The sequence below is a fragment of the Sciurus vulgaris genome (assembly GCF_902686455.1).
Source record: "Sciurus vulgaris genome assembly, chromosome: 17".
Classification (NCBI taxonomy): Eukaryota; Metazoa; Chordata; class Mammalia; order Rodentia; family Sciuridae; genus Sciurus; species Sciurus vulgaris.
In genome coordinates this window covers 74,542,998-74,570,526 of record NC_136478.1, presented here as the reverse complement: position 1 = coordinate 74,570,526, position 27,529 = coordinate 74,542,998, and the positions used below count along the sequence as shown (strand labels likewise).

At 55.8% G+C, this 27,529-nt stretch overlaps 1 protein-coding gene across 2 annotated transcripts; it reads left to right on the top strand.

The window, feature by feature from the left end:
- Window positions 1-1,332: 1,332 nt before the first annotated feature.
- On the top strand, window positions 1,333-5,466 carry ZSCAN18 (zinc finger and SCAN domain containing 18). 2 transcript variants are annotated; one of them, XM_079117551.1, is made up of 6 exons: window positions 1,333-1,804; window positions 2,302-2,442; window positions 3,113-3,220; window positions 3,427-3,522; window positions 3,989-4,081; window positions 4,902-5,466. In XM_079117551.1, the coding sequence occupies exons 1-6, from the start codon at window positions 1,384-1,386 to the stop codon at window positions 5,456-5,458; spliced, it is 1,416 nt and encodes a 471-aa protein (XP_078973677.1). In that variant the 5' UTR covers window positions 1,333-1,383; the 3' UTR covers window positions 5,459-5,466. The 2 variants fall into 2 exon arrangements, with proteins under 2 accessions (XP_078973677.1, XP_078973678.1); XM_079117552.1 differs by having other exon boundaries at window positions 1,369-1,804; window positions 3,113-3,216; window positions 3,420-3,522.
- The last annotated feature ends 22,063 nt before the right edge of the window (window positions 5,467-27,529 follow it).

Sequence of the window (27,529 nt, the reverse complement as noted above, 5' to 3'; positions counted from 1 at the left end):
TGTGGCCTGCCATCTCCAGCTTGGCCATCATTGGCCATCAGGTTCAATTAGGTGGCTTCACCTAACGTCCTGGGTTCTGGCTTCTCTTGAAGGATGCATTGTCTCCTGTGGGCAGCTGCCCCTCTGTACTGAGGAGTTAAGGGGTGGGTGGGGATGACTGGTCAGACCTGCGTCTCCTCTTGTCCTTCCTGCCATCCCCACTCCTGGCCAACTTGTGATGACTCTCACCTGGTATCTGCAGAGCTGTCTGCTTCCAGGGACAGACGTGGGCTGCCTGTGCCTACTTTATTTCTAAATTTTATTCTAGGTTTCTCGTTGTTTCAGTGATAGGAGGAATCCCAACACCTCTCCCCTCTGTATTATTGGGAGGTTAAACCCATAATGCTTCCTTCACTCCCCCATCCTGTGATTAAACCCGGTCTCACACATGCTAGGCAAGCGCTTTTCCTCTGAGCTGCGTCCCCAGACCTTTTATTTTGAGAAAGGGTAATAACTCCTAAACTGCCCAGGCGGGGTTACTGGTGTGCATTCAGGGCCTGGCTCAGAGTACGTATTGTTAAATGTCAAACAGACCCGCAGTTCAGTCTGGTGTCGTGTGACCTACATGTGTGTATAACCCACATAATCGAAGTGAGTGGGGGTGTTTTGGGGGCACTGGGGTTGAACTTGGGAAGACTCGACCGCTGGACCACATTCCCAGCCCTGTTTTTGTACTTTGTTCAGAGTCAGCACCTCACTGACCCTGCCTGGAAACCCCGCCTAGCCTGAGCGCCGGGGCTGTAGGTGTGCACCGCCATGCCCACCGTGAGCGGTGTTTGGAGGCGTTCACGTTCAGGTTGGGACTGAGGCTGTCCAGTGATCCTCATGTGTCTTACTATGACTGAGTTTTTAGAATGTCCTGGTAGTATCAGTGTGTGCTCTTCCCACTTTTAATTTTTAATAAATACAAAACTGTAGTTCAGCTGATAGCTGACAACAGGTGGGGCTGGGGTTGTGGCTCTGGAGCACAGCACAGCACTTGCCTGGCATGTGAGGCACTGGGTTTGACCCTCAGCACTGCATATGAATAAATAAACAAAATTAAGGTGTCATGTCTGTCTGCAGCTAAAGAAGACCATTGAAAGGCCCAGCAGAGTGCTGGACACAGCTGGTGGGGGCGTGGCGGCCGTGTTGTGCCCAGACACGGCTCTGTTGCTGGTGCAGGTCGCTGCAGGGTGGTCTCACTGCCGTCCTCTGCAGGTGCGGGATCCTGTCACCGGCTGCTTCCCTGGGACCCTGGCATTGCTGCTGTCCTCTGCGGAGGCAGTCACCTTTCCTGCCGCCTCGCCCCGGCGTCTCAGCCCTCAGCTCCAGCAGTCCTGTTGCCAGTGCGTGTCTGGGAAGATGCTGCCTCTGGAGAAGGTGTTGGCCTCCCCCCGAAGCTCCCCCACCCCCCCAGAAGTGCCCACGGAAGGGTCTGCAGACACGGAAGGGTCTGCAGACACGGTCCAGCAAGAGGAGCCTGAGACCGTCCCCGAGAGGACCCCTGCTGACCTCGAGTTCTCCCGCCTGCGCTTCCGGGAGTTTGTCTACCAGGAGGCGGCCGGGCCCCACCAGACCCTGGCCCGGCTTCACGAGCTGTGTCGCCAGTGGCTGCGCCCCGAGGCCTGCTCCAAGGAGCAGATCCTGGAGATGCTGGTGCTGGAGCAGTTCCTGGGCATCCTGCCCGACAGGGTCCGCCCCTGGGTGGTAGCCCAGTACCCGGAGAGTTGCAAGAAGGCGGCCTCTCTGGTGGAGGGCCTCACGGACGTCCTGGAGGAGCCAGGTGAGGCTGCCGCCCAGAGGAAACGGGGCGGCTGGGGAGGGCTGGAACTGTGGTGTAGAGATCAGAACCAGCCACAGCTGTGCAGAGTCGTTGCCCCACGTGGAAGAGGCATAGGAACAAGCAGCCCTGAGTTGGAGAGGCTGTTTCTCAGTCAGCAGGGATCCAAGTTCCTGCTATCCTGCCCACTACCATTTCCATCAGGGTTGCCTCATGGTCTGGGACAGCTGCTTGGGCTCCTGCCCTTACTTCTACTTTCCAGATGTTAGGAAACAGGAGAAATGGAGGGCAAAGGCAGTGACCAGCCTCATAAAAACTGGGTAAATATTCTGGGTGTATCGCTGGCTAGAGATCTCATCTCTCCAGGTCTGAGGGATGGGTGGTGATGGGGCCCAGGAGCCCATGGGCTTGGGCCAGAACCCTGTGTCCATGCCTGGCCCTCCCCAGACTCTGACGGTCAGCCTGTGTCCTGACTGCTCGCTGCTCTTGGTTGTGAACAGGGATGCTGTTGTGTTCCCCGGCTGGGTCGTCTTCTGGTTTGAGTGAGGGAGTATATGAGAGGCACCCCGACCCCCTGCTGCTACCAGGTGGGCTAGGAAGCCCCAGAGACCTTGAGGATATCCCAGTGCCCCCCGATACTCGTGAGTGACCAGCTGGGTCTTAGGCGGGGAGGGAGCCAGAGGGAGGCCGGGGAGAGGGGCGTCAGAGTCTTGTGCAAGTGGGACCGTCCTGCACGTTCTCATGAACGGAGGGGAGGAGCACTGGTCTGTAAAGAGAAAAGGGATCTCTGGCAGGGCACGGTGGTGGCGCACATGGGAGGCCGCGGAAGGAGAATTGCAAGCTGGAGACCAGACTCAGCAACTTAGCAAGACCTTGTCTCAAAATAAAAAACGCAGAGGGCTGGGATGTGGCTCAGGGGTTGAATGCCCTGGCTGGGTCCCGGTACCTCCTCCTGCCCTCTGAAAGCGGGTCCCTGTGTGTCCCCGCCTGCCATTCTACGCGTCACGCCCGTCTGCAGAAGGTCGGCTGCCAGTCTCCCTGCTGCTCACAGCGCGGTCCTCCGGGCAGTGCTCGGCGGGCCGGGCTGCAGACAGGTTCTGACGTGCGCTGTTCTGGCGCCTAGTGCCTGCCAGCCCTCCTCTGGCTGCTGGCTGAGGCCCCTGCCCGTCTCGGGGGGCATCAGAGAGCACTGCCTTCTTCCTGGCTTGAGCTGGCGTTTTGGGGGTCGCTGTGCTCTGTGGGGTGCAGGCCTGTGTGGGAGGCGCGAGTCCACCTGTCCTGGAGACGCAGGGGCTGCCTTTCTCTCTGCAGCGCTGCCGTGCCTTCTCCCGGCCTGGCCTGCCCTGGAGCCCGTGCTCCTGGACCAGGGGGGCTCTGGGGCAGAGAAGACTGAGGAGGCCAAAGCGGAGCGGACGGTAGGTGGGGCCCTCGGCGCTGGGCGGGCCTGCCCGGTCCCTCACAGCCTGCCCTCCCTGGGCACTAGCACCCTCCCACAGCAAGGGTCGGGCCGGGAGCTGAGAGGCCTGAGGGTGGACGTGGAGGTGGCTCCGCAGCGCGGGGGTCCCCGCCAGACCTGTCCTGCGCTGACTGAGGCCTGCTGGGCTGCTTGCCGTTTCAGCCGTCAGAGTCGTTTCCGGAGGAAGCTCTGCACTCGGAGGAGTGGGCCCACCTGGACACTGCGGAGGAGAACCTGAGGAGCTACAGGAAGCTGCTCCTGTGGGGTGAGGCCTCCCTGGGGACGCGGGTGTCTTGAGTCTGGGCTTGGGCTCTTGTCAGGGTCCCACCCTCCTGGCCCACACGTGGGTTCCCCTGCAGCCCCTGCCTGTGGGACCCGCAGCCTTTGGATCTAGAAAGCTCTCTGAGCCTCACGCCTCCTGCTTCGTGGTGGAGGGGCTTCTCATCCCTGGGCCTCCTTTGCAGGGAGGGTCCTGAGCCCTGTGTGGCCCTGAGTCTGCCTTTGTTTTCGTTGGTGCACGCTGAGCACATGGCCCGCCAGTCTGTTCTCACACCTTCCGTCGGGTCCCCAGGCTCCGCTCCCTCGGCCCATGGGCCTCCAGCCTCACCCAGCACATCGTCCTCCTCCAGTTCTCCTTGTTGTTGGGACCCCAGCTCTCCAGGGACGTGGTCCTGGCCGGCCAGGCCCCAGCTTTCTGTGTCTGTGCCTCTTAGTTGCTTGTTTAACCTCAGGGTACCAGTTTGCCCAGCCTGATGCTGCGTCCAGCCTGGAGGCAGAGGAGCAGCCCTTGGTGGAAGGCGAGGGGTCAGGAGGCAGCCTCCCAGGTGAGGGCCCGTTAGAAGGGGCGAGCTGGGTGGAGTGGAGGCTGGTGGGGTCCTCGCTCGGGGTCACTTGCTGTGTGACAGCCACTGTAAAACCTTGTCAGAAGGACGGCGAGCTAACTGTAGGCTTGGGTTGCGGGGCTGAGCTGGGTGGCAGCCCCTGGGTCTCGAGGGTCGCGTGGGCCTCTGCAGTCACCCGGGGCTCCCTGTGGTCTCACCGCTGCCAGGGGCTCGTCCACGGCTGTTGGCCTCTCCCGGTGCCAGCCGGACCTCCCCAGTGGCAGCTAGGTCTTGGGGGCACACTCGAGTGCAGGCACTCGCCAGGTCTGCCTGGGCACAAGGCCTCGCCTGTGTGCAGCGCTACCCGAAGGTGTGGTCCTGGGGACGGGTCAGGCGCTGTGCAGCCAGCGGGCTTTCCAGGGCCCGTCTGGCCCTTCTCCCCCACTCCACAGCTCTGTGGCCTCCATGCCGGTCCTGCAGCCAGGGCGGAGGAGGCCCTGCGCAGCGCCTGCTTGTGCTGGTGGTCTCCTGGCCACTTGGCTGCAAGACAGGAAGTGGGCGCCATTTCTTCCAGGCAGCGGTGAGCTGCGCTGACAGCCAGGTCATCTGAGGAGGGGCGGTCCCCTTGGGGTGGGGCCACACACACTGCCACGCAGTCACGTGAGCTTGAAGAGGGCGGCGGAGGCTGCCGGGAGTGCCTGCACCCGCGCCCTTCTTCCCCTGCTCAGGCCTCCGTGCTCAGGTGCTCGGCCCTCGGTGCTGCTCGGGCCGTGTCCAGCCCCAGTGCTGGCAGTCAGGGCTGCTCACGTGCGGCTTATTTCAGGCGCTGGGAAGCCAGAGGAGGGCACGGAGGACGCGTGCGAGGCCGGCTCCGCGGGTGAGCCAGGCGGCTCGCAGGAAGCGCTGGCAGAGAGGCTGGCGGGGGATGCTCCCGGGGACCCTCCGATGGATACCACCCCGGAGGAGCAGCAGCCCCCGACAGCGCCTGAGGCCGAGGGTGAGGACCCGGGCCGCGTCAGCCCCTCCCAGCAGCAGGGAGCCCTCTGCCCTTCAGAGGACAAGGGCGAAGCAAGGCCAGACAGCCCGCAGCAAGGCACCGGGACCAAGCGGCCCCACCCTGAGGACCAGGGTGCCGCCCGCCTGCGCAGCCGCCAGCCTGGGGACACCACCGAGCCTGATGGCCAGGATGAGAAGCCCCCGGCCGGGCAGGACGCAGGCACCTCTGCCCCAGGCTGTGCTGAGGCCGAGGAGCCTGGAGTGTGCGGAGGGAAGCCCTACCCCTGCAGCGAGTGCGGGGAGACCTTCGCGTGGATCTCCCACCTCGTGGAGCACCACAGGAGCCACGGCAGCAAGAAGCTCTGCGCCTGCCAGGGCTGCTAGGCGCGCCTCTGGCCAGCCGGCGCCAGAGACCGCGGAGCGTCTGCACCTGCCCAGCTCCACCAGTGAGCGCGCTCCAGCGGGGGTCGGAGGCTTCCTGGCGTGTGGGGGGTGGGCCCGAGGCGTGGACACGCACCACCGTGCTGCGCGTCCCTCGAAGTGGCAGCGACTGGCTGGGGACTCCTCCCAGACCTTCGGGGGTGGGCCTCCTGCGGTCTTTGGATGCACGTCAGCTTGTTTCCCGAGTGCGCGAAGATGGCCGAGGCACCAGAGCAGAAGCATCCAGGGGATCCCCGCAGCATCCCTCCCGGCAGGTACCGTCGTGGGTGCCTGCCGGCCCGGCCCCGCAGCCAGTCTGCACCGCTGTCCGGCTGTGGGCAGTGTGCAGTGTCGTCCCTCGGTGTGTGACCTGTGGGCACCGTCTTCGAGTCCCCTTCGCTTCGACTGCTCCTGTTTGGGCTCCTGTGGTTCAGGCAGAATTGTTGCCAGACGTTCTGGCCTCCCGTGAGTATGTGATGTCAAAGCAGAAACTTCCCTTGTTCAGCTCACCCGTCTGCACCTGGGTGGAGGGGCTTGCGAAGACCACAGAATCACCTGGAGCCCGGTAGTGCAGGGTTTTCAGACCGTGGGTTCCAGCCCATTAGTGAAGCGTGAATTCACGTTAGTGGGTGGCCAGGGCATCACTGCAGTGGTCAGTGTGCACCCCACAGTAAAGGCTGTGTCCCGAGGATGAGAACTGGCCTCCACGTGAAGTCTTACCGGGGGCACACAACAGGCCCGAAGCGTCCGCCTGTGAGCACAGGGAACTGGACCCCTTGGGCCAGGTGAGGTGCCCTGATCTGCGCCTGATCTCAGATTAGTGTTGTTTCTGTTGCCGAGCATAGACACGACTGCTCCCTGTAGGTCAGCGGTGCCTCCTCCTGTCACGTCTGAGCCAGCGAGTTGTGACGCCCGAGTCAGAGGCTTGATGTAATAAAGTATTTATTTCCTCACTCGTCAACGCTCCTCATCCTGACTGCTGCTGCTGGGAGGGGCCCCGCTTCTTGCTCTGACCAGGGACCCAGGCTCCGTCACAGCACCCCTGGCACGTTGCAGAAGCCCAGCCTGTCCACTTCCACTCTCGGTCCTGGGAGAGAAACGAGGCTGGCCCCATCGCCCGGACAGGCCCAGAGACCGATTTGTAGCATGGTGCCTGTCTCTGCCGGTTACTGAGCTAGGTTCCCCTCGGCCTGACTCGCCTTCAAGCCGAGTGTGGTTCTGGCAAGAAAAAAGCCGGAATAGACTGCCAACCCTCATTCCCAGCGTGACCTGTCTACCCAGCTCCCGCTGCCCCTGGAGGTCTCGGGCATCCCACTGTCAGGGTCACCGATGACATCTGTCTCCACTGGGCCCCATTCACATGCGTACCCCGCCAGGGCCTTCTCAGGATGCTGGCTGTGCTGCCCTCCCTGGTCAAGGTGTTCGCCTTCTCGTGCTCATCAGAATCCCTCCTCTGATTCCTGCCTGAACCAGTCCTTACCCAGTGGTCACAGCGTGGCCATTTTCCAGCACCTGCCACCCCTGGCTTTCTGCTGCAAGCCAGCACTCTCTTCTCCCTGGTCACCTGTCTGTTGTCAGGATGGACTCACGGATTTCTGAACTACTACATATTTCCATGCTGGACCCAGGAGCAGGAGCCTGTGGTGACCTCAAGCACACCTGCCTTTTTTTTTTTTGGTACCAGGGATTGAACCCAGGTATGCCTGACCAACAAGCCATATCCCCAGCCCCCACCCTTGTATTTCATTTAGAGACAGGCGTCTATCTGAGTTGCTTAGGGCCTTGCTAAATTGCTGAGGCTGGCATTACAGGCATGTGACTGTCTTCAAAGAAGGCAGATGCGCTGGGCAGCTAGAGACCCTGTCTCTAAATTAAATTACAAAATACAGCTGGGGATGTGGCTCAGTGGTTAAGTGCCCCTGGATTCAATCCCCAGTACCAAAAAAACAAACCCCAAGGACAGAAGCTCAGAGGAAGCAGATTCCCATCCCAGAGGAAGGGTCAGGGCAGCTGACCGGAGAGCAAGGTCACTGCTGCTCCTGGCCAGCCTCGGGTGCTGTGAGAGGCACTGAGTGTAAGTGCTCACTAGATGTCAGACACTGCAGAGAGGCAAAGTAGCTCACCAGTTTTCATGTTGACATGTCAAAATGGTAATGTGGGATGAACAGGGGTAGATACAAGCTGATTTTAACTATTCCTTTTTGGCGATGCTGGGGATGGAACCCAGGGGTGCTCTACCACGGAGCTATACCCTCAGCCCTTTCAGTGTTTTATTTTGAGACAGTCTCACCAAGTTGCCAAAGTTGGCCACAAACTTGTGATCTTCCTGCCTCAGCCTCCTGAGTAACTAGAATTAGAGGCATGCACACTGTGGCCCAGCTTCTTGCTTTCGGAATGGAGCTGGAATATTTAAAGCTACCAGGCAGCTTGTTTCTGTTGGCCAGCCCCTTTTACCAGCTTTTACAAAGCACAGTGACAGCCTGGGGGTGCAGCTCCCTGGTAGAGCGCTTGCTTGGTATCCACGAAGCCCTGGGTCCCACCCCAGCCCTGCAAATGACCACGACAAAACTGAAATCAATGCCCTAAAAGCTTTTCACAAGCTACCAAGGAACAGTATTAGAAGACTATTTGCAACACTTGCCCCCGAGCAATTTCGAGTTGACTAGAACGTCTATGCCAGCACAGTAATTAAGAAAATCAAACTGGTGCAGGCTCAACTGATGACGGTCCAAACCAGACAATGCAAACTTCTTTTTCCTCCATTACTGGGGAACCCAGGGGTGCTCTGCCAGTGAGCCACATTCCGTTCTTTTTCACTGTTTTCAGACAGGGTCTTGCTGAGCTGCCCGGTTGATCTCAACCTTGTAAGCCTCCTGCCTCAGCTTCCCGAGTCTCTGGGAGCACAGGTGCATCACCGCCCACTGCCCGCCGCCCGCCCGCCAGCCATGCTATTTCTAACGGCGGCAACAGACACTGAAAGGTCGCGGTTGTCAGGGATACGGCTATTGTTGATCCAGGTTTAACGAAATACTTGAGCTTTTAAATTAAACATAAAAATAAAAGGTTAATGAACACCAGGATGAAGAACTGATGAAGACACATTTCAGAAAAGGATTCACTTGAACATTTCCCCAGAGAAATCTTACAAAGCAGTACCCGTGTGAGGTGCGCTGAGCATGCAGGCGGCCCGAGGCCAGGGCACCTCCTCCCTACCGAGGCCCCGCGGTGAGAGCTGCAGGACGGGCAGCCAGCTCGGAACCTGACACTGCTTTCCAACCCCGCACACATAAGTCACAAACGAGAGGACGTGCCAAGGGTGTGCAGTATGCTGACACACTGGCACGTGGAATTAAAAATCTCGGGTTGGCTGTCAAATACCCTGATCAACAGCTCACACACGAATCAGCTTTGGACTGTCAGGTGTCTGAGGTGATTCCACAAAGACGCCATTCTCATTTTTGGAACATGCTGCCGTTCTTCAGGAACGTCAGTCAGCCTGAGCCATTCATAAGCATCCCTTCAAGAATCAGTGTGCAACAGCAGCACATTCTGACTTCATTTGGTTTCCTAGGTGAAAGCTGTGTTGTTTCCCACCCTCTGAACCTCTCTGGTCCAGAAGGTGTTGGATCCTTGGACACCCAGCGTCACCACCTACTCCCCTCTTTTGTAGGTCCCAAGTTGGTGCAGCACTCAGGGGCACTGGAGGCTCAGGGTCCACATCTCCACTGGAGGCTTGGGGTCCTGTGTGGTCACTCCATGAATCCACTGGAGGCTCGGGGTCCTGTGTGGCCGCTCCGCATCTCCACTGGAGGCTCGGGGTCCTGTGTGGCCGCTCCACGAATCCACTGGAGGCTCGGGGTCCTGTGTGGTCACTCCGCGTCTCCACTGGAGGCTCGGGGTCCTGTGTGGTCACTCCACGTCTCCACTGGAGGCTCGGGGTCCTGTGTGGCCGCTCCGCGTCTCCACTGGAGGCTCGGGGTCCTGTGTGGCCGCTCCACAAATCCACTGGAGGCTCAGGGTCCTGTGTGGTCACTCCGCGTCTCCACTGGAGGCTCGGGGTCCTGTGTGGTCACTCCACGTCTCCACTGGAGGCTCGGGGTCCTGTGTGGCCGCTCGGTGTCTCCACTGGAGGCTCAGGGTCCACGTCTCCACTGTGGCCGCTCCGCGTCTCCCGAACCCTTGCTGGTCACTTCTGCCTGTGGACCTGGGCGCGCCTGAGGCGGGTGCTGTGTGGCAGCCACATGGCTGGTTTCTCGTGGGAATGAAGAGGCACGTCTGAGGGTCAGCTGCGGCTGAAGGCTTCCTGGGCCAGCATGCCTGCCGCAGTGCCCAGCCTGGGTCCTCCGGTGCCTGGTCAGCGAGCAGTGGCGGCTGAGGGTCTCCCCCAGGCCCATTCCTCTGCTGCTCCTGCCCAGGCTGGAGGCTGCCTGACGCGGGGCTGGCTAGGCTCTCAGGACTCCCGGACACGCGGGACACACGGGAGGGCCCGGGCCCCACTGTAGCACCGTCTGGCTCCTCCCCCTAAGCACAGCACTGCGGTGCTTCTGCTCGGCCGTGAAGAAACCAGACAGCCTGGCGGCCACAAGAGAGGACAGGAGCGTGACCTTGGTGCGGTGGGGTGCTTTGACCTGGCTCGTCTGTCTCACGAGCTCGGATCCCAGCTCGGTAACCACTGTGCTTCCACAGACCTGAGGAAGAGGCGGTGTGCCCCTGCCCCGTCCCGGAACCGCCCTCTCCACGCAGCCCTGGCTCAGACTGGGATGAGTTAGGTGGGCACCTTCCCCGTACGTTGTGCCCCTGTGAAACTCGAAGAAAACACGGCAGTTGTGTGAGGTTAGTTGAATAACGGCTCCCAGGATGTCTACACCCAACCCACACAAGGCAAGGAGGACAAAGTGAGGGAGGGACTACCCTGCCAACTCTGGAGATGACCATGGCCTCTGCCCAGGAGCGCAGTGGCCTCCAGAGGCTGGAAAAGGCAGAAAGAACTCTTCCCCAGAGCCCCAGGGCTCGCCCTGGCGCACCCTGACATGGCCCAGAGGCCCGCCCTGGACGCTGATCTCCCGCGCTGAGAGATCGTCTGCTCTGCTTTCAGCCTCTGAGCTCGAGTTTTGCCACGCAGTGAGAGCTGGCTGCTGCTGAGGCCGGGACTCTGCTCTGACCCCTCCCACACTGGCCAGGCCTCTTAGAACCAGGTGATGGGCCTGCTGGAGGAGAGCAGAGCCAAAGGACAAGAGCAGAATGGCTAGCCGGGATCCCGGCCCTCAGATGCCTGGTCGGCCAACGACACTGGTTTAACCTGCAGAGGACACTTTGTCAGGGCAGGCGCTCCTGCTGTGGCACCTCAGGTCCTCTGCGGAGCACTGCTCGCTCGGACGTCTCCAGCCGGGCTTCTGCTCCCGCCATCTCACACTTACCAGCTGTGCTCTCCCGACCGAGCAGGCAAGTGCCTTGAGGCTGGCAGTTCAGTCCCTGCAAGGGTGCCGGTGGGTGTCACTGGGGACTGGTCAGTTTGCTGTGAAAGCAGGAACAGAGGAGGCCTGGAGGTGCAGGTGGATGGGCCCTGCAAGGCTCCTGTCTCACCTGGGCACATGCCTTGGGGAGCTGCCCACAGCAGGGAGAGGACCTCTGGCCCTGGGAGCCAAGGCCTGCTCGGGGAGACCTGTGCTGCCACATCTGTGGCCCCGCCCACTCCACCTTGTCTTCCAGGTCCCCAGGGCCGCAGCTGTCATGTCCACAGCCCAGTGTTCCTAGGGACTCCATGTCCACACTCTCGACCCTGTGTGGACCCCAGTGCTCTGCCTCCTCCCTTTTCAGCTGGTGACAGTGACACTGTGAAGGGAACCTGGAAGTCAACCACAGCACCCGGGGCTTTGGCTAGATGGCTGGACACAGACTGCCCAGTCCACTGGTCTTGCATCCAGGAAAGGCACCCTGGGAGCCGTCGTGTCACCTGAGAGAGCCCATCTGGGTCACTCACTGTGACAGCAGTGGGAGGGAGGCCTCTGCAGGGCTAGTGCCCAGGGAGCGTCCCAGCGCCCCCTGCCCAGGTCTGCCACGTGCAGCTGCCGTCCTGATCTGACCTGCCAGACTGCAGAACCGGGAGCCGCGTCCCCGCTGTTTGTGAGCTAGCGGGGCTTCCTCAGAGCAGCCCGGCAGGTGCAGAAGCAGGGTGAGGCGCTCCCAAGAGCACCACACTGGGATTCTGCCACCAGGGGACCCAGCCTGTCTCCCTCAGCCCCTTTCTCTGCTTCTGTTTTCAGGTTGGGTCTGTGACTTGTTGATATTAACCCTATGATATTTCCCACACTAAAATTGCCCAGTTCTTGAAGCTCAAGATATAGCCCAAGTATTGCCTTTAAAGCTGAGCCCTAGCCAGGCAAGGTGGTATACACCTGCAATCTTCGCCACTGAGGAGGCTAAGGCAGGGGGATGCAAGTGAGGCCAGCCTCTGCAGAACAGACCTGTGTCAGAAGGAAGAACAGAGAGGAGTGCGGATGTAGCTCTGGTAGAGCACCCCTGGATTCAGTCCCTAGTACGGAAGAAAAATAAAGGAAGCCAAGCCAAGCCCTGGCCTCACTTAAACCCAGGAGGATCAGCTCGTGCTGTGAGCAGACCGCCGGGGACAGGTGTGACCTTACCCGAGACCAGGAGCACAAAGGTCTCCAGCATCACATGGTGGTACAGGGTCCTCTGGGCAGTTCCAGTTGCCCCCACTCCTCCTGGACCAAATTCGAGGACAGAGGCATACTTAGTCCACAGCCACGTCCTCGAAGGTCACTGGCTCCTGAAACAACAGTGTCCTCCGCTGACTCAGCCCTGACACTGCCTGCTGGTGGGGGCACCTGGTGAACGTGCACAGTGGCCGGGCTAGGTGGGGTCTGGAGGTTGGGGTCAGTTTCCTGTGGCCTGGGGACCTCATTGGTTTAGGAATACTATCTTAGGATGTGAAAGGTCCACCCTGTCTTCCAAGAATTTGGATGGAGAAAGTCTCTTAAGAACTGATAGAAGTGCCAGGCAGCCATGGGCATGTTAGGTGGGGTTCGCTGGATCTGGGCCTGGGGAGGGTGTACCTGTCTACCCCTGGTGGCCAAAATTACACCTGGACACTCTGACGTGGGACTAGAAATGCCTCAGGGTTTGGATTATTTGCATACTTTCATAGGCTAGGCATACCTAATCTGAAAATCTGAAATCCAAAAGGCTCCAAAATTCAAAGCTTTTTGAGTGAGTTTCAGACTTGGATTTTGAGATTAGGAACCTGTACACATGTGATTAAGGAAACAACACCCTTAAAAAAATCATTTAAAAAAAGTCCTGGGAAGATGCCAACCCTGGCACAGAACCCGTTCTTCCTTCCACCTGTCAGTTACCTACTGCCACTGAAGAAGCCTTCCCAGACAGTGTCGTGAAACAATCCCACTAGTCACCTCAGGCCTTAGGATACAGTTCTCACACAGCAGCTGAGCTCTCTGCTTAGGGTCTCCGCACTGACTCACTCTGAAGGCGCTGGGAAAACCCTTTCCAGCAGGACCCCACGTTTAATTTCAGGCATTTAAATATTAGAGTAACAAGCAGTCTTCAGAAAAGGTGGGGTGGTGGGGCACCTCCTGTGATCATCACACCCTTCCATGTGCTTCCCGACACTCCTCAGAGAGGCTGGTTTCTTCCAGCAGCTCTGTGGGCATGGCTGATGCCAGCAGGAAAGGGCAGGCTCCTTTGCTGCTCTGCTCTTGCCTTAGGGCTCCTTTCCTCGCAGAGGTGGCCATGTTCGAGGGGCCAACTTGGAGTCAGAATCACCATACTGCCAGCACCTTGGCCTTCTTGCCACCACAGCTGGAAGCCCAGACGGCCTGTTGGCCATGAACTCACAGCCCGAGGTTTGCTGCTGCGGGTGAGAGCCACCTGTGGGACCAGGTGGAGGGCGGAAGTGCACTCCTGGGACGACAGTGCAGGGCCTGGAGCCACAGCGCCTTGTGGGGTGGGGTCCTGGGCGACCAAATTCGAGGACAGAGGCATGCTTACCCGGGCCCTGGTGGTGAGGAGCCCAGGGCCATTCCCTGTTATTCTGGCCCCTGTGGGAACAGTCAGGTCCAGTTCTGTGGGGCAGTCACTGCAGTGACCACAGACGCCAAGCCTAAAGCTCCCGAGTGCTGGGGACGGGCTCTGGTTGTGGGATGCGGGAGTCCAGCACCCAGGCAAACCTCAGCGTGGCATTGCAGAGCACCAGCCGGGCTGAGTGCTTCTCCAGGTACTGTGCAGGGTGCTCTCTGCACGTTACTACTCCCTCCACAGAGAGAGAAAGCGAGGGCCGGAGGGCACCTTGCCCAGCAGGGCTGCAGGTCGTCTCCGGGACGACCGTCTGTCACTGACCGAAGTCGGAAAGCTCTGGGGTGCCCAGCACCCTTGGCTGTGCCTCGGTTTCCCTCATCGGTAAAATGGCCCAGCATCCAGCCTGGGAGGCCACGGCGGGGACTGCAGGAACTAGGCGGCGACGGGCTGCAGCGGAGCCGGCCCGGTGAAGCGGCGCCGCGGCCGCCGCGGGAGGGAAGTCTGCTCCGCTGGGCGCCGCTCCGGGCCAGGGTGAGAGGCGTCCCCAGGCCCCCGCGGTTCCGGTGACAGGAGCCTCTGCAGCGAGGCTCGGGACCCGAGCTCGGCCTCTCTGGCCCGCCCGCGCTGTCTTCCTCCTCACTTCCGGCGGCACCGCAGGGCGAGGGCTGCGGCCCGCACCGGGACACTCGCGGGAGGCCCCACGCGGCTGCGACCGTGTCTGCTCGGGCCGCCTCCGCGCGAGCCCCCCGCCCCGCGCCCCGGGGCCGCGTCCGCCGCCAGCCGTGACTGCGCCTGCGCGGGCGGTGCCGCGCCTCCACCGCCAAGGGCGACTCTGCGCTTGCGCGTCTAGTTGGGTCCGGGCCGGGGTACCCAGCCCGCGGCCCGCTAGGCCGCCCGCCTTCCGGTGCACGACCCACCCCAGGACCAGCTGGCTGCAGGGCGGCCCGCAGGGCGGTGACGGGGTGGCCCGGCAGGCGCCCGCCCGCCCCCAGCGCCTGCGTTCGGCCTCATACCGGAAAGGGCAGCGTGGACTTCAAGGTGGTAGAGCCGAGCAGTGGTCAGTAACACGGCCACACATTTTAAAACAAGCATTCACCGAGCCGCCCAGCAGATGGCCCGGCCATGCGCGGTTCTCAGGCCCCTCTGATTACACGGTGTGAAACGCATCGCTTGCACGATGCGAGCGTTTGCACCTTTTCACACTCGGCTGTGTAGTCACGGAACTGCATTTGAACGGCAGCTTAATATTCAAAGCTGACGTGCCCTCCCTTCCTTAATGGACATCTTCTGAACATTCACCAAAGCCTGCCACGCACCAGACGCAGGGCGAACAGAACTTGCTCATCTGTCCAACATACATCACACAGCTTTGGAGCAATGAGGGGGAGGGCCTAAGAAGACCAGGCTGAGTCCAAGCTCCTGACCCCCTCTTTTAGAAATTTCTTACTTGTAGATGGACATTATGCTTTTATTCATCTATTTTTATGTGGTGCTGAGGATCAAACCCAGTGCCTCACACATGCTAGGTGAGCGCTCTGCCACAGCCCCAGCCCCAGCCCCAGCTCTTGCCCATTATTCAAGACTTGCAAACTTTATTTGAAGCTGAGAAAAAGTTTCAAAACAAGGCGATTTTTTTTCTCGGAGTAAAACAACTCTGAAAACAGAAATGATAAGAATTCCTGTGTTCCAGAAAAAAGCCCTGTCTGGTTATGTTTTCTTTACAAACAGACACTTGAAAAGGTTTGGCTGGTTCACACACGAGTTAAAGACTCTACATTTCAGAAGGCCTGCAACAATGGTGATTATGAAAAGATGATGTCTCACAATCAATACACTGATAAAAACAAAGCAAAGACACATATTGGTTTTTCTTTTAAAAAGAATGTATGTGCCTTGTACGTTCAAAGAAGGAAAAAGTGCCCAAACTGCCGAGTTCCCAGGTGGGTGACTGGCAGTGGCCTGACAGGAGGATGGCGGGTAGGGTCCTGCTACATCCTCAGAGTTGGGGCTGCCCCTGGCCTGCTTTTGCCCTCGCCTCCCTCTGTGATATCTACAGTGAAATGAAAACCAGGGGCAAGCTGGGTACAGAGGTACGCACTATAGTCCCAATCACTCAGGGAACAGAGGCTGAAGAACTCCTGGAGCCCAGGAGTTCTGAGCCCTGGGGCAACGTGGTGAGGCACTGTCTCTCTCTCTTTTTCAGGGCGGGGGTGCGGGGGACTGGTGAGTGGGTATACAGATTGAACCCAGGGCATTCTACCACCTAGTTACATCCCTAGCCCTTTTTATTTTATTTTATTTTTTTATTTTGAGCAAAGGTCTCACTAAGTTGACTATGCTGGCCTCAAACTTGTGATCCTCCTGCCTAAGCCTCCTGAGTTGCTAGGATTATATCTGTGTGCCACTATGCCAACTGGCAGGTGGTATTCCTTGGAGGACACAGTTGTGCAGGAAGTTTTCACACTAGAGACACAGGCAGGGCCCCCTCCTTAGAGTGGTTCTTCTGGCACCTCATGAAGTGTGTGACCCACATGAAGATTACACTATGCTTAGCACACTGGAAGGGTCTCCCCAAGGGGGGCCCTAAGGCACTCCTGACTCACCCGTGTGTGCCTCCATGGCTGCTTTTGGTGTGTTTGGGAAAGGTGGAGACTGCGTGGGCAGCACCCCCTGGTCTCCTGGGGCCAGCCATGCTGGGCTGTGGGGCTTGGCATAGCGGCCCTTTCTAGTTGGGTGAAGACCTGCAAACACTTTCCTGCAGACTGCGAGGCATCCTTGAGCCCAGGGCTTGGAGACATTTGAACCACTGGACCTGTAGCTGGTGTGAACTGAGGGGCAAAGGCCACTGGAACCTGTGGCTACACCAATGATGGTGAAAAGCCAAGCTCCACAACGGTGGTTGTGGCTCACAGGCACTGGGAGGGTCTGTCCCTCCTTTCCAGCCCTGTTTCTCTGGGTTGTCATTGGCTGTGGCATCTGCACACAGAATGGCCATTCTCACCCACTCTTCCTCCCTCAGTGTCCCTGCCTGGTGCTCCCTCCCCTGTCCCACTCACCTCCACTGGCTGTCACAGTTCACACTTGCTCTTTTTGACCTCCCAGTGTCCAATGTCTGCACTTTTGTTGACTTTACCACTGAAGAAAGAGTCTGTTCAGGAGGACTGACCCCAGGAAATGGAGGCCTGGGGGCTGGGGCACAAGGGTCAGACTCATTCCTTCCCAGACCCTCTGTGACTCTGCTTAGCATTCTCGAGACGCTGGGGTTCTGGGATGACTGAAGACCTGTGTCTCCCACAGCCACCCTGACTCTGTGGGAGGGGTCTGCACCCCACCCGAGAAGACGAACACTCCAGAACTCCTTTGTGTTGCCCAGGCACTGCATGTGCTGCCCAACTCAGTAGCCCCAGTCACAGTGAAGGAGCTGAACTTCATGTTGAGATGACATGTAAGTGGAGTCAGCCAGGTGTGCCTCATGACAACTGGTGGTGTAGCAGAGGCCTCCTCCCAGGCCTGGGGTCTTTGCTGTCTTCTTTGCCTTTTCTGTCAAGTCTGGGCTCAGAAAGGAGACCATGAGAGCAAGGGGGCCTGGGGAGAGACTGCAATGAAAAACTAAACTCTGCATTCTGCAAGCTCTCTGCAGTGACTGAACAAAGATGTTAACAACTAACATGAACAGCTATGTTCAGTGATGACACACTGGTGAGAGCTTAAACCCTTATGGCCTTTCTGGAAAGCACTATGGCGACTTGTATGTCAAGAACATTCCACAGCAGCTCAGGAGGCTGAAACAGGATTACAAGTTCAAAGCCAGCCTCGGCAACTAAGGGAGGCCCTGAGCTATGTAGTGAGACCCTGTCTCAAAATAAAAGTTAAAAAGGGTTGGGAATGTGGCTCAGTGGTTAAGTGCCCCTGGATTCAATACCCAGTACCCACACAAAACATTTCAGAAGTTTGCAGTGTGGAAATTAATTCAAAATATGGACAAGGATTTAGGCATCAAGATTCACTATGAAGTGCCCAACAGTGGAGCTTGGTGGGATCCCCATCACATTAACAGTATTCAACTGTACAAAAACACGCAGCATCATAACCCACTCAGGAGCAGATAGCCAAGTGCAGAATGAGGTTCAGGAGAAAATGGGATATGGTACATCCAAGTGCCTTCTGAAAGGTGCTGGGTGGCCAACCAGGATGAGCTTTGTGTACCTCACACTTCTCTGGGTCTCCTCCAGTTGGTGGTGTGACCACATGTGACCATCACCACGGAAGAAACAACAAAATCCCACATTAAGGATAATCAGTAATAAATTAAGAAGGTTTATTGCCAACATGGGAAAATGTTGGCATGTGACAAGCACAAGAGGTACGTGTGACTCTCCCTCCTGAAATCTCTGCTGCGCTTGTCACTCTTCCGGGGAGAAGGAGGTGCAGAGGAGGCTGCTGCCTGTCCCCTTCACCCTGACCAGTTCATAAGCCTGGTCACCTCTGCAGGGGCCACTGGAAAAATACTCTTACCCTGTAGTCATACTTGGATATGTTCTATTTTGAAAAGGGGTCCATTTCACAGCTCGAGCAGTTTCCTGTGCCCTAAGGTCTCACTGTCCTGCTGTCCGGCGCTCAGGGAAGGATGAACCAACCGCAGCCCTCAGTGCCCTCGCGGGTCCGGGACCGACCGGTCCAGTGGCGCTCCTGGCCGAAGGCGCCGGAGGCGGGCTCCGCGGTCGGTGACAGACGGCTGGCTGCGGTGGGTGTGGGGGCGGCGGCCTGGGATGGGGGATCGGACCAGCGGGGCCCGAGTGCGAGGTGCTCCCACATCCGCCTGGGCGCGGACCTCGGCCCCACGCTCCTGCCCTTTAAGCATCTGCACACGGGCGAGCGGAGCGGGCCGCCCGCCGAGCGCCAAGAACCACGGCGGAATCGCTGGTTGGTTGGCGGAAAGCGCGCGCTGGGCCTGCTCTGGCCGCGGCCGCTTGGTCGGCAACCCAGGTGCCAGCGCGGCCAGCCAGGGACAAGCGCCAAGGGCCGCAGGCCCGCGCCCAGCGTCCCCACGCCCAGCGACCCCGAGCAGAGTGGGGCCCCGCCTCCCGTCGGGCCCCGCCTCCCGTCGGGCCCGGCCTTCCCCGGGCCCCGCCTTCCCCGGGCCCCGCCTCCCCCGGGCCCCGCCTCCCCCGGGCCCCGCCTCCCTCGGGCCCCGCCTTCCCCGGGCCCCGCCTCCCTCGGGTCCCGCCTTCCCCGGGCCCCGCCTCCCTCGGGTCCCGCCTTCCCCGGGTCCCGCCTCCCCCGGGCCCCGCCTCCCCCGGGCCCCGCCTCCCCCGGGCCCCGCCTCCCCCGGGCCCCGCCTCCCCCGGGCCCCGCCTCCCTCGGGCCCCGCCTCCCCCGGGCCCCGCCTCCCTCGGGTCCCGCCTCCCCCGGGCCCCGCCTTCCCCCGGGCCCCGCCTTCCCCGGGCCCCGCCTCCCCTCGGGCCCCGCCCCCGTGACGCACAGGGGACTCCCTGCAGGGGCAGGCTGTGACGCACGAGGCTAAGAGGGCCAATCGGAAAACGCCTGGGTGGTACCCAGCCCGCCCTGCCGGCTCTAGCGCAATCCCGACTCCCTATTTGGTCGCCGTGGCAACGGGTCACTTAACCGCAGGAGGATGCTCCCGGCGGCCGCCAGCGGGGCAGAGCGGGGCGGGCGCCCTGCCTCTCGGAGTGGCGGCTCGTGCCCGCGCGCCTTTGCAGAGGGCATGCGCTGGGGTCCTTGTGCGCGGCGCCGCGGGCTCCGGGTGGCGTGCTTCGGTCGGGACCTGGGCCACAGATGACAGGTTCTCGCCGGCCTGCCCCGGAGCGCCGGTGTGTTTCAGATTCGGCTCGTTCACAAGCACCTCGGAACACAGCGGCTTCCGTGTAACTTATGTCCCATGTCAGCGTGGATAAGATTTAGTGAGTAGAACGCAGAGAGCCAGTTAGGCTGAAATCCCAGACCCACGACGAGCACTTTCCTAGTATTGGTATTATTATTATTATTTTTTGCACTGGGAATTGAACCCAGGGGCGCCTAACCTCTGAGCCACATCCCCGGCCCTTTTATATATTTTATTTAGAGGCAGGGTCTCACTGAGTTGCGTCCTAAGGCCTCACTAAATTGCTGAGGCTGACCTTGAACTCACACTCTTCTTGCCTCCACCTCCTGGGCAGCTGTGATTATAGGCGTGCACCACCTCACTGCCTCACTTTTCTATTATTAGTCTGTCTCCTCCTGCGTATATTGAAAAGAATATATATTTTATGTAAGTAATTTAATACAGTCTACAATATAAATAAGTGCTATAATAGGGTTAATAAAAAACAAGACAGTGCCAACCTAAATTTGAATTTCAGATGAACAGTGTTTTGTAGTTAATGTATGCTTATGCTAAATACTAATGCTGCGTACCATATTAAGTACTAGCAGTATGTCTTATAATTATGTCCTGACATATGTTTGGAATGTTCTAATGCTGAATACTAACACCGAATTCGTTTTTAAATACTAATAGTATATTGTAATATGGTTCCAATGGTATATTTGCACGTCTGCTAAAGAGTGATTCATTTGAAAAATGTAATGAGGACTGAGAAAATGATTCAGGGAGGCTCCATGGCTCTGGGACTGAGCAGGGACTGTTGGAACTGCCCAGTGTGGAGATGAGGAAGCTGGAGGGTGAGTGGGGGAAGGAGATGGGAATCCCCCTCCAGGAGCTGGAGCGGTAGCCTGAGCATCCACCAGCGGGCTGCTAGGGAATGCCTGTGTAGGCGTATCTTCTGGGCACTGAGAGATCTTGTCAGCGCGTGAACTGACAGGGCTTAGACCTTTCCAGAGTCCACAGTGCAGCTCCTTTCAGTAAATACAGAAGCGACTTGCAGTAAGTGTAAGGGCCTGGAAATAGGAATTCCTGGGAGGGATGGGGACTGGCTGCCTTAGCTGGGTGCTCAGGGCATGTCCCCTCCTGCTGGTCCTTGGAGTGTTGCATGCTACACTCTCTGTGCACAAAAGCACAGGTGGGAAGATAGAAGTAGGGTGCAAAGGGCTTATTATTCTCCTTCCTGCAAATGAGCCCTTGGAGTGGCCTGGGTCCCTGGTTTGTTTTCTTGGTAGTTAAAACTGGCATGGCCCTTCAGGCCAGTGGTGGCTCATTTGTGCATTTGTATCTCTGAGCCACTTAGGAAATGTTGCTATTGATTTAGTCCCTCTCTGGAGTCGGGGTGAAAGACACCAGCCGTCACTGGCCACCTGAACCTAGATCCACTGGGAGAGGCAGAGAACCAGGCAGAGATTTCCAAGCTGCTTGTGAGCAGCAAACAGCTTTGTCCCAAATGAGCTCTAACTGAAAATACCAGTTTCAAAACTAGATTGGCTAACAGCAGAATGACTGGTTGCTTGGGGGCTTGGAGGAGAAGAATGGGGTTGTTTTTGGGGTGATATGTATGTTCTGGAATGAGGTGGTGGGGATGGTTGTGCAGCTGTGAGAACATGCTAGAAACTACGGGACTGCTGAGCACAGCTGCAGCAACGCAGCCCCTAGCCATGCCTGTCTGTGAGGACTCCAGCCCAGGGGCAGGGTCTTCTGGACTCTGTGAGGCACGGTGCTCCTCAGTTCTCACCCTGCAACAGACATTGGGCAATGTCTGGAGATGTTATGGGTAGGGCGAGGGGTGTGATTTTGGTGTCACCGGCTGGGCCCAGAAATCCTGCTGAACATCTGTATTACACTAGATAGCTCCTGACCACAAAGAATGATTTGGTGCAAAATGTCAGCTGTGCCCAGGTTGGGACACCCTGGACACAGGCACAACCTGCACACCCACCCTGAGGCCAGAGCCAGCAACTCATGTCCCCCAGGCTGCCTCGTTGTCCTCCTGAGAGGATGTGAGGCACAGGGGTGAGGAGCTTGCCCGCAAAGCCCCCGCCAGCTCTGTGCCCCCCGGGTCCACCCAGGCCTTTTCCGTGTGGTGATTTCTCCCAGGCGGTGACTCTGAACTGTCCCTTTGTCCCCTGCTGTGTCCCCTGTCTCTCTGGCATCACGGAAGTGTCATGAAGGTACAGCAGGTGCCACCAAGGACAGCCAGTGTGCAGATCAGCGTTTTGGCCAGTGGGCCTGAGGGTCTGCGTGAGCTGCGCAGTCCGCAGGGCCACTTGACAGGCTTCCTTGTTCTGTGAGAGGTCTTCTTTTTTAGATGTTTGACAGTTTGGAAAAACTCAGCGATGAGCCCTGTATCTAGACAAGGAAGAGATTGTAGGAAGGCGCCATGAGCATCTTGAATAGTGGACTAAGTGAGTAAATGGTGGTGTCATCGTCTAGCCCAGGATCACAGAGTGCATCGTGAAGAGTGAGCGGTGTCAACACCTGACAGAGTCACCTCCAGCTGCACACAGCCCAGGGTGGGAGTGAGGGACACGTGAGGACCGTGTCACGTTCACGGCGTGGGCATGTGCGTGCTGAGCCATGTGGCCCCCACGCTGCCGTGACAGCCTCCCCAGTGTCCCCTGAGTGCTGGTGACAGGCCTCCCCAGTGTCCCCTGAGTGCTGGTGACAGGCCTCCCCAGTGTCCCCTGAGTGCTGGGTGACAGTCTCCCCAGTGTCCCCTGAGTGCTGGGTGACAGCCTCCCCAGTGTCCCCTGAGTGCTGGTGACAGGCATCACAAGTGTCCTCATGTGACCACTTACAGGTGTCATGAGTGTCCCCTGAGTAGGTGAGTGAAGTGCAGTGACACAGGGTGGTCCAGCAGTGACTGGGACTGGGGTCTCTGGTGGCCTCATGGTGTGGCATGCCTGGTGCCTGGGGGTGTTCCTGAGCAAGGGCACAGGATGCCCAGCTGCGGTGGCAGTGCCCTGCATGAGGAGGCTGTGCAAGGGTCCTGGGGGCTCTGACCTTGACCTAGGCTCCCAGCTCCGGGAAGGAAGGAACTCTTAAGCTGGACAGCACAGTGTTTCCGCAGCTCGCTTCCCAGGTCCCTGCCGCCTTACAGTGACTTCAACAACGGGCTTTCCTGAGAGCTGCTCCAGCTCCTCAGGGTGCACTCTGCAACTGTGGGTTGCAACTGGGAAACGCTGCAGGATGTGCTGGTCTCTGTAACGCTGCTGAGTAGGAAGAATCGCCGTTGCTAGTCTTGAACCTGAAATGACCTGTATGAATGAAGATTGCGGGTGAGACTCTAGAGCTGCGTCTCCGTCAGAGGGCAGAGCTCCACCTGATCCCACTTAGTCTTCAAGAGCTGTGTCTCTGAGTCTTTTTTTCCCATCCCGCCTCTCCCCTTGTGGCCTGGGCATGTCGGTCATGCTGGTCGTGACAGTTGGTGGCCCGTAGGGAGCAGGACACAGGGGAACTTTCTGCAGCCAGTGGAACAGGTACACTCCCGGAGGTGCACCTATGAGCCAGAAAATCCCTCACAGGTGAGGTGGAGGGCAGTGGTCAAGGCAGGTGTGAGACGTGGGAAATGCAGGTCCTCAGAAAGGGTCATGGCGGGTCTGTGCTGAGGGCTCTGCTGAGGAAGAGCGGCAGTGTGTCAGAGAGCACGGTGTCAGGATGTGTGCACTGTACGACTCAAACTTGCCCCTGGTTTCCTGCAGAAGGAGTGTGGGGTAAAGTCGTGGGCGACGGGCACCCTGGTTGAAGGTAGGCTCGCAGCTGGAGGAAGGAAAAGGGAAACAGGGCTGTGCAGGGAGCACGTGGACCAGGTCACCCGCTTCAGAGAAGGTCTCCCAGAAGAAGAGGATCACCCAGTTCCCTTCCCTCTCGCTTCTGCTGGCTCTCATCTCTCCTAGGCTCACATGTACAGCTGTGAGTTACGGAGCCTGCAGCACTTACAAGGCCTGCGAGGAGGAGTTGAGACAAGAGGGAAAGGTGTCCCCTCTACATTCACAGGGCGTGGCTGGCCCTCTCACCTGTTTCCTGCTGTCTTGTAGCCAGTTCCTCCCAGGCCGCAGCACAGAAGGAGAGAAGTGAGAGGTTCTGGGTCACGCGCGTTCTGTAGCCAGGATTTTAAATTTCTTTCCTGAGGCCCTCACAGAATTCCACATTGTTGAGATTTCTGAACTGACTCTTATCTTTGTTAAATGCACACTGCAACCTGATGAAGGTGTTAGTATTGGGGCCATTTAATTATTTTTAAGAAAACTTCTGCTTTTTGAATTTCTATACATATTATCCATTTTATTTGAATTTTATTATGCATATTATTTGAATTTCTATACATATTAATGCATTTTCTGATCTGTATTATTTTATCTAACTATAAGAGTTCACCCTGTTTGTTCAGAAGCCAGTTTCTCCAGGGTTTGCTCTTGAATACATTCAAAAATTCCTTTAATCAGTCCTAAGGAGGACAGAGACGTGGTCATGTAGGGAATGAGTCTGATACCCATGGAGGACAGATAGCCGGCTACCTGAAACCTTTGATGTGAGTGTCCATCTTGGCTGCTGGGTTTCATAGCTGGTGTCTCCAGTTGGACAGGCCTGTCCCATGATTACGTCATAATATCAGAGTCTGCTGGGCTCTATTTTAATTTCTAATAGGTTAAATTGAATAGAGGCTTAATATTCATCACTCACACGGCCTCCTACCTGGGGGCTCCACTTACAATAGTCACAAATTCTGCTTCCTGTCCTGTTGGTGTGTGTGCACACCTGTGCACTATGTTGGTGCTTGTGTGTGTTATTGCGTGGTCTCACAATTGGCATTTAGACAAATGAGCATGCAACAATTAAAATTTAAATAAAGAGATGGATCCTAGTCATTTAATTCAAACAATCGAATAAAATGAAGATATCTTTAAAATTCCAACTCACAAAATATTTCTAGGTGATCAGACAATAAAGTGTTGATTCTGCAAAATGTCTATAATGTGATGTAATATTCACTGTTTCTAGGATTTTTCTTCAACAGGAAAGTGATGGTTAATACTGCTAACTACGTTTCCTGATATTTTTATTTTACAGTTAAAATGAGTAAATGAGATTTAACATAAATGGGATTAACCTTCATAAATGTGTTTTCTTAAATGGATAACATTTAAAAAGGAGTTGAAGATTGCTTTGTGTCTGGGTCCTCCTTAAAGGAAAATCACTAAGAGTTAAAGTTCTCACAGGTAAAATTCTATATGGAAAGGGAGCACAAAGTTTTAGCTGTGTTTCAATGAAAGTGCTGTAAATGGCATAAAGTATTTCATCTCTGAAGAGGAGTAATTGGGAAAAAGTTCAGAAATTTCATAAGGATTGTTTCAGAATGTGAATTTGAAAAGGGATCAGTGGCTAGGAAAGAGAGAAGGTCTGTGAAGGGTAGGGAGAGCAGGTCTGAGTGGTGGTCGGAAGGTTTGTGTGAGTGACAGAAAGATTCGTGTCAGTTTCAGAAAGTCTGTGAAGGTGATCCCTTCTCTAGACACAGGTAGAATATTCATGTTCTGAGTTAGACCAAATTTTAATGCTCTATATGTTCAAGTAATACAGATATTTTAAAACATTAATTTGCTGTTATCAAGATAATTTCTTATGTCTGTGAAGTTTAAAAAAAAATTCCAACTGTGGTAAAAGAATAACTATTAATTAGAGTATTTAATTACATTCCAGATTTTAAATTTTTCTTCAAAAGTTAAACTTGGTTAATATAAAAACAAGTGTAATTGTGGCACTGTTAACTGATTTCTTTGTATTCTAAAAGTACTCATATAAAGTCTTTTAAGTATAAAGGTCAGGAAAACACTTTACAAAGCTATGTTCTCTGTAACAGTGGTCTATTGTAAAAATAACAAATTTAGTTAATAAATTATGTGACTTAATATTTTGTAATTAGATAAACATAATCTGTCACAAATTATGAAATTTTGTGTTACTCTCCAAACTGAGAGGAAAACTTAAATATATTTTTAATGGACAATAAGGAGAGCCTGGTTTATTTGAAGGTTGATAATATGGGATGTCAACACATTTGCAATTTTTGCACAAAAAAGGATTAAAGGCTCTCTTGAATTGTTTAATTAATATTTCAGATGTAATGTTAAATTATGTTCACTGATTCCTATGGATTCAAAAATGATATAGAAAAACTTTATAAAATAATATTATGAAAAGAGATTGAATTAGCTTAAAAAATAAACACCTTATTCTAAGATTTGTCAAAAGGCTACACCTCATTGAGTTAAGATTCTGCCTCTCACCTTATTCCATGTTAATATAACCACTCAAGTTTATTTAAAGTTCAAAAGAAAGATTTTTTGTTATAAAAATTACTGCAATCTTAAATAGGAAACATAATACATATAGCTAAATGAAGGTTTGGGATTACAAAAAACCATATTTATTGACTCAGGTATTGTACAGTCTAAGTATGTTTTTACTCTTGTTAAGTTTCATTTTATCTTTTCCTTGTCAACTGTATAACTGTGGTATATTAGTTATTACAGAAGTCCAAGGGGCCTTTCCTCTTTATATTTGGGCAGCTGAATTTTAGGACCCTTGATTCATCCACAAAACCTAGAAATGAAAAGTGAGGTTTTACATATTTTCAATGATTTTCTGAAGTTATTGGGAGCTTTGAACTGGTTAAGGCCTAGCGTATGATCATCTCCTGCAGATCCGAGGCCTTTATTTGGCTTGCTGTGTGGCCTTCCCTCTCCGGCTTCTCCTCGGCAGCGTACTGCAGAAGCAGGGGCCGCCTAAATGAAAGCCGCGACTGCTCTCAGGACTGCACCCTTTCTGCAGTCCGTTCCCAGGAGTCTGTGCATGTGTCCATGTTACTAAAAGGCTCCACCTTGTTTAGTCTCCTCCAAAATCTTCAACCCATTTCATAATTTTGCTGCTCCAGCCAATACCAGTTCATCTTTCCAACAATGTTGTGATCAATATCCTATTGAACACCGAACGGGCATTCCTTATGCTCCTCAAGGCCAGGCCATTGTAGAGCGAGCTCATTTCTCTCTGAAGTTACGATTACCAGAACAGAAAGGGGGAAAGAGAGCCCCACACAATGTTCAAGTCATGCTCTCGTTGTGTTAGATTTTTAACTGTGATGCGGAGGGTCACACTGGAGCTGAGCGACGTAGGGCGCACACAACAGCAGGCTCAACAGGTCTGGTCTCGTGGACAGACTCATATACAGGATAACGGAATGGACCAGATCCAGTGGTTATGTGGGTAGGCGGCATGCTTGTATCTTTCCAGAAAGCACAGCTCATCCTCCAACCACGGTTCAAACAACGGAAGCTCACACCAGAAATGTTATTCCCGGTGCCCACCAAGGACAAGATGGTGGGCAGAAGAGGAAGAGAACTCGATGACCCCAGAAGACTGGTCTACCAGCATGGGGACAGTTGAAGAATCTGATGCACCAGGCTGAACTGATGGTAAATCAACAGGGAAATATTAAATCTCCTGCCACATAGTTTGTGGCCTTGGTGGCTTTATTAAGTCGTTCAGTATGTGGAGTTCATGGGGAAACTTACTGGACTTACTTTCCAGATCCACCCTTAGTACACCCAGTTATGTGGGCTGGAGACTCTATTCCAATACTTACTAATGACCCTCAATGATGGGAAGCTTTTCAGACAATCCTATTACACCTGGCCGTTCAGATGGACCTACTTATACTGGATACAGTGGGAGTCCACCTATATGTTGGTCCCACAGTGACACCAGAAGTTAAGGCAGCTATGGGGAACCAAGGTAGCCCAACTCACTGGCCCTTGGGATGTAAAGAAACGTGTCCAGACAGTCATAAAAATGGGACTGCCTGATGATATAGCTGTGTTTCCCACGGAACATCCACCAATACCTTACTGTCCTAGTCATACTACTACAGAACTGGGTGCCTTTCCTAAATGGATGGAGTGTGCCAACAATTGGCCAGTACGTCATAATGTCTATGGCACTAATGAATATATTTTGGATTGGTCTCACAAAGTTGATGAGAAGCGCTCGTATCAAAATCACATAAAAAACCTATGACCCCCGATGATTCCCAGGTAATGTTC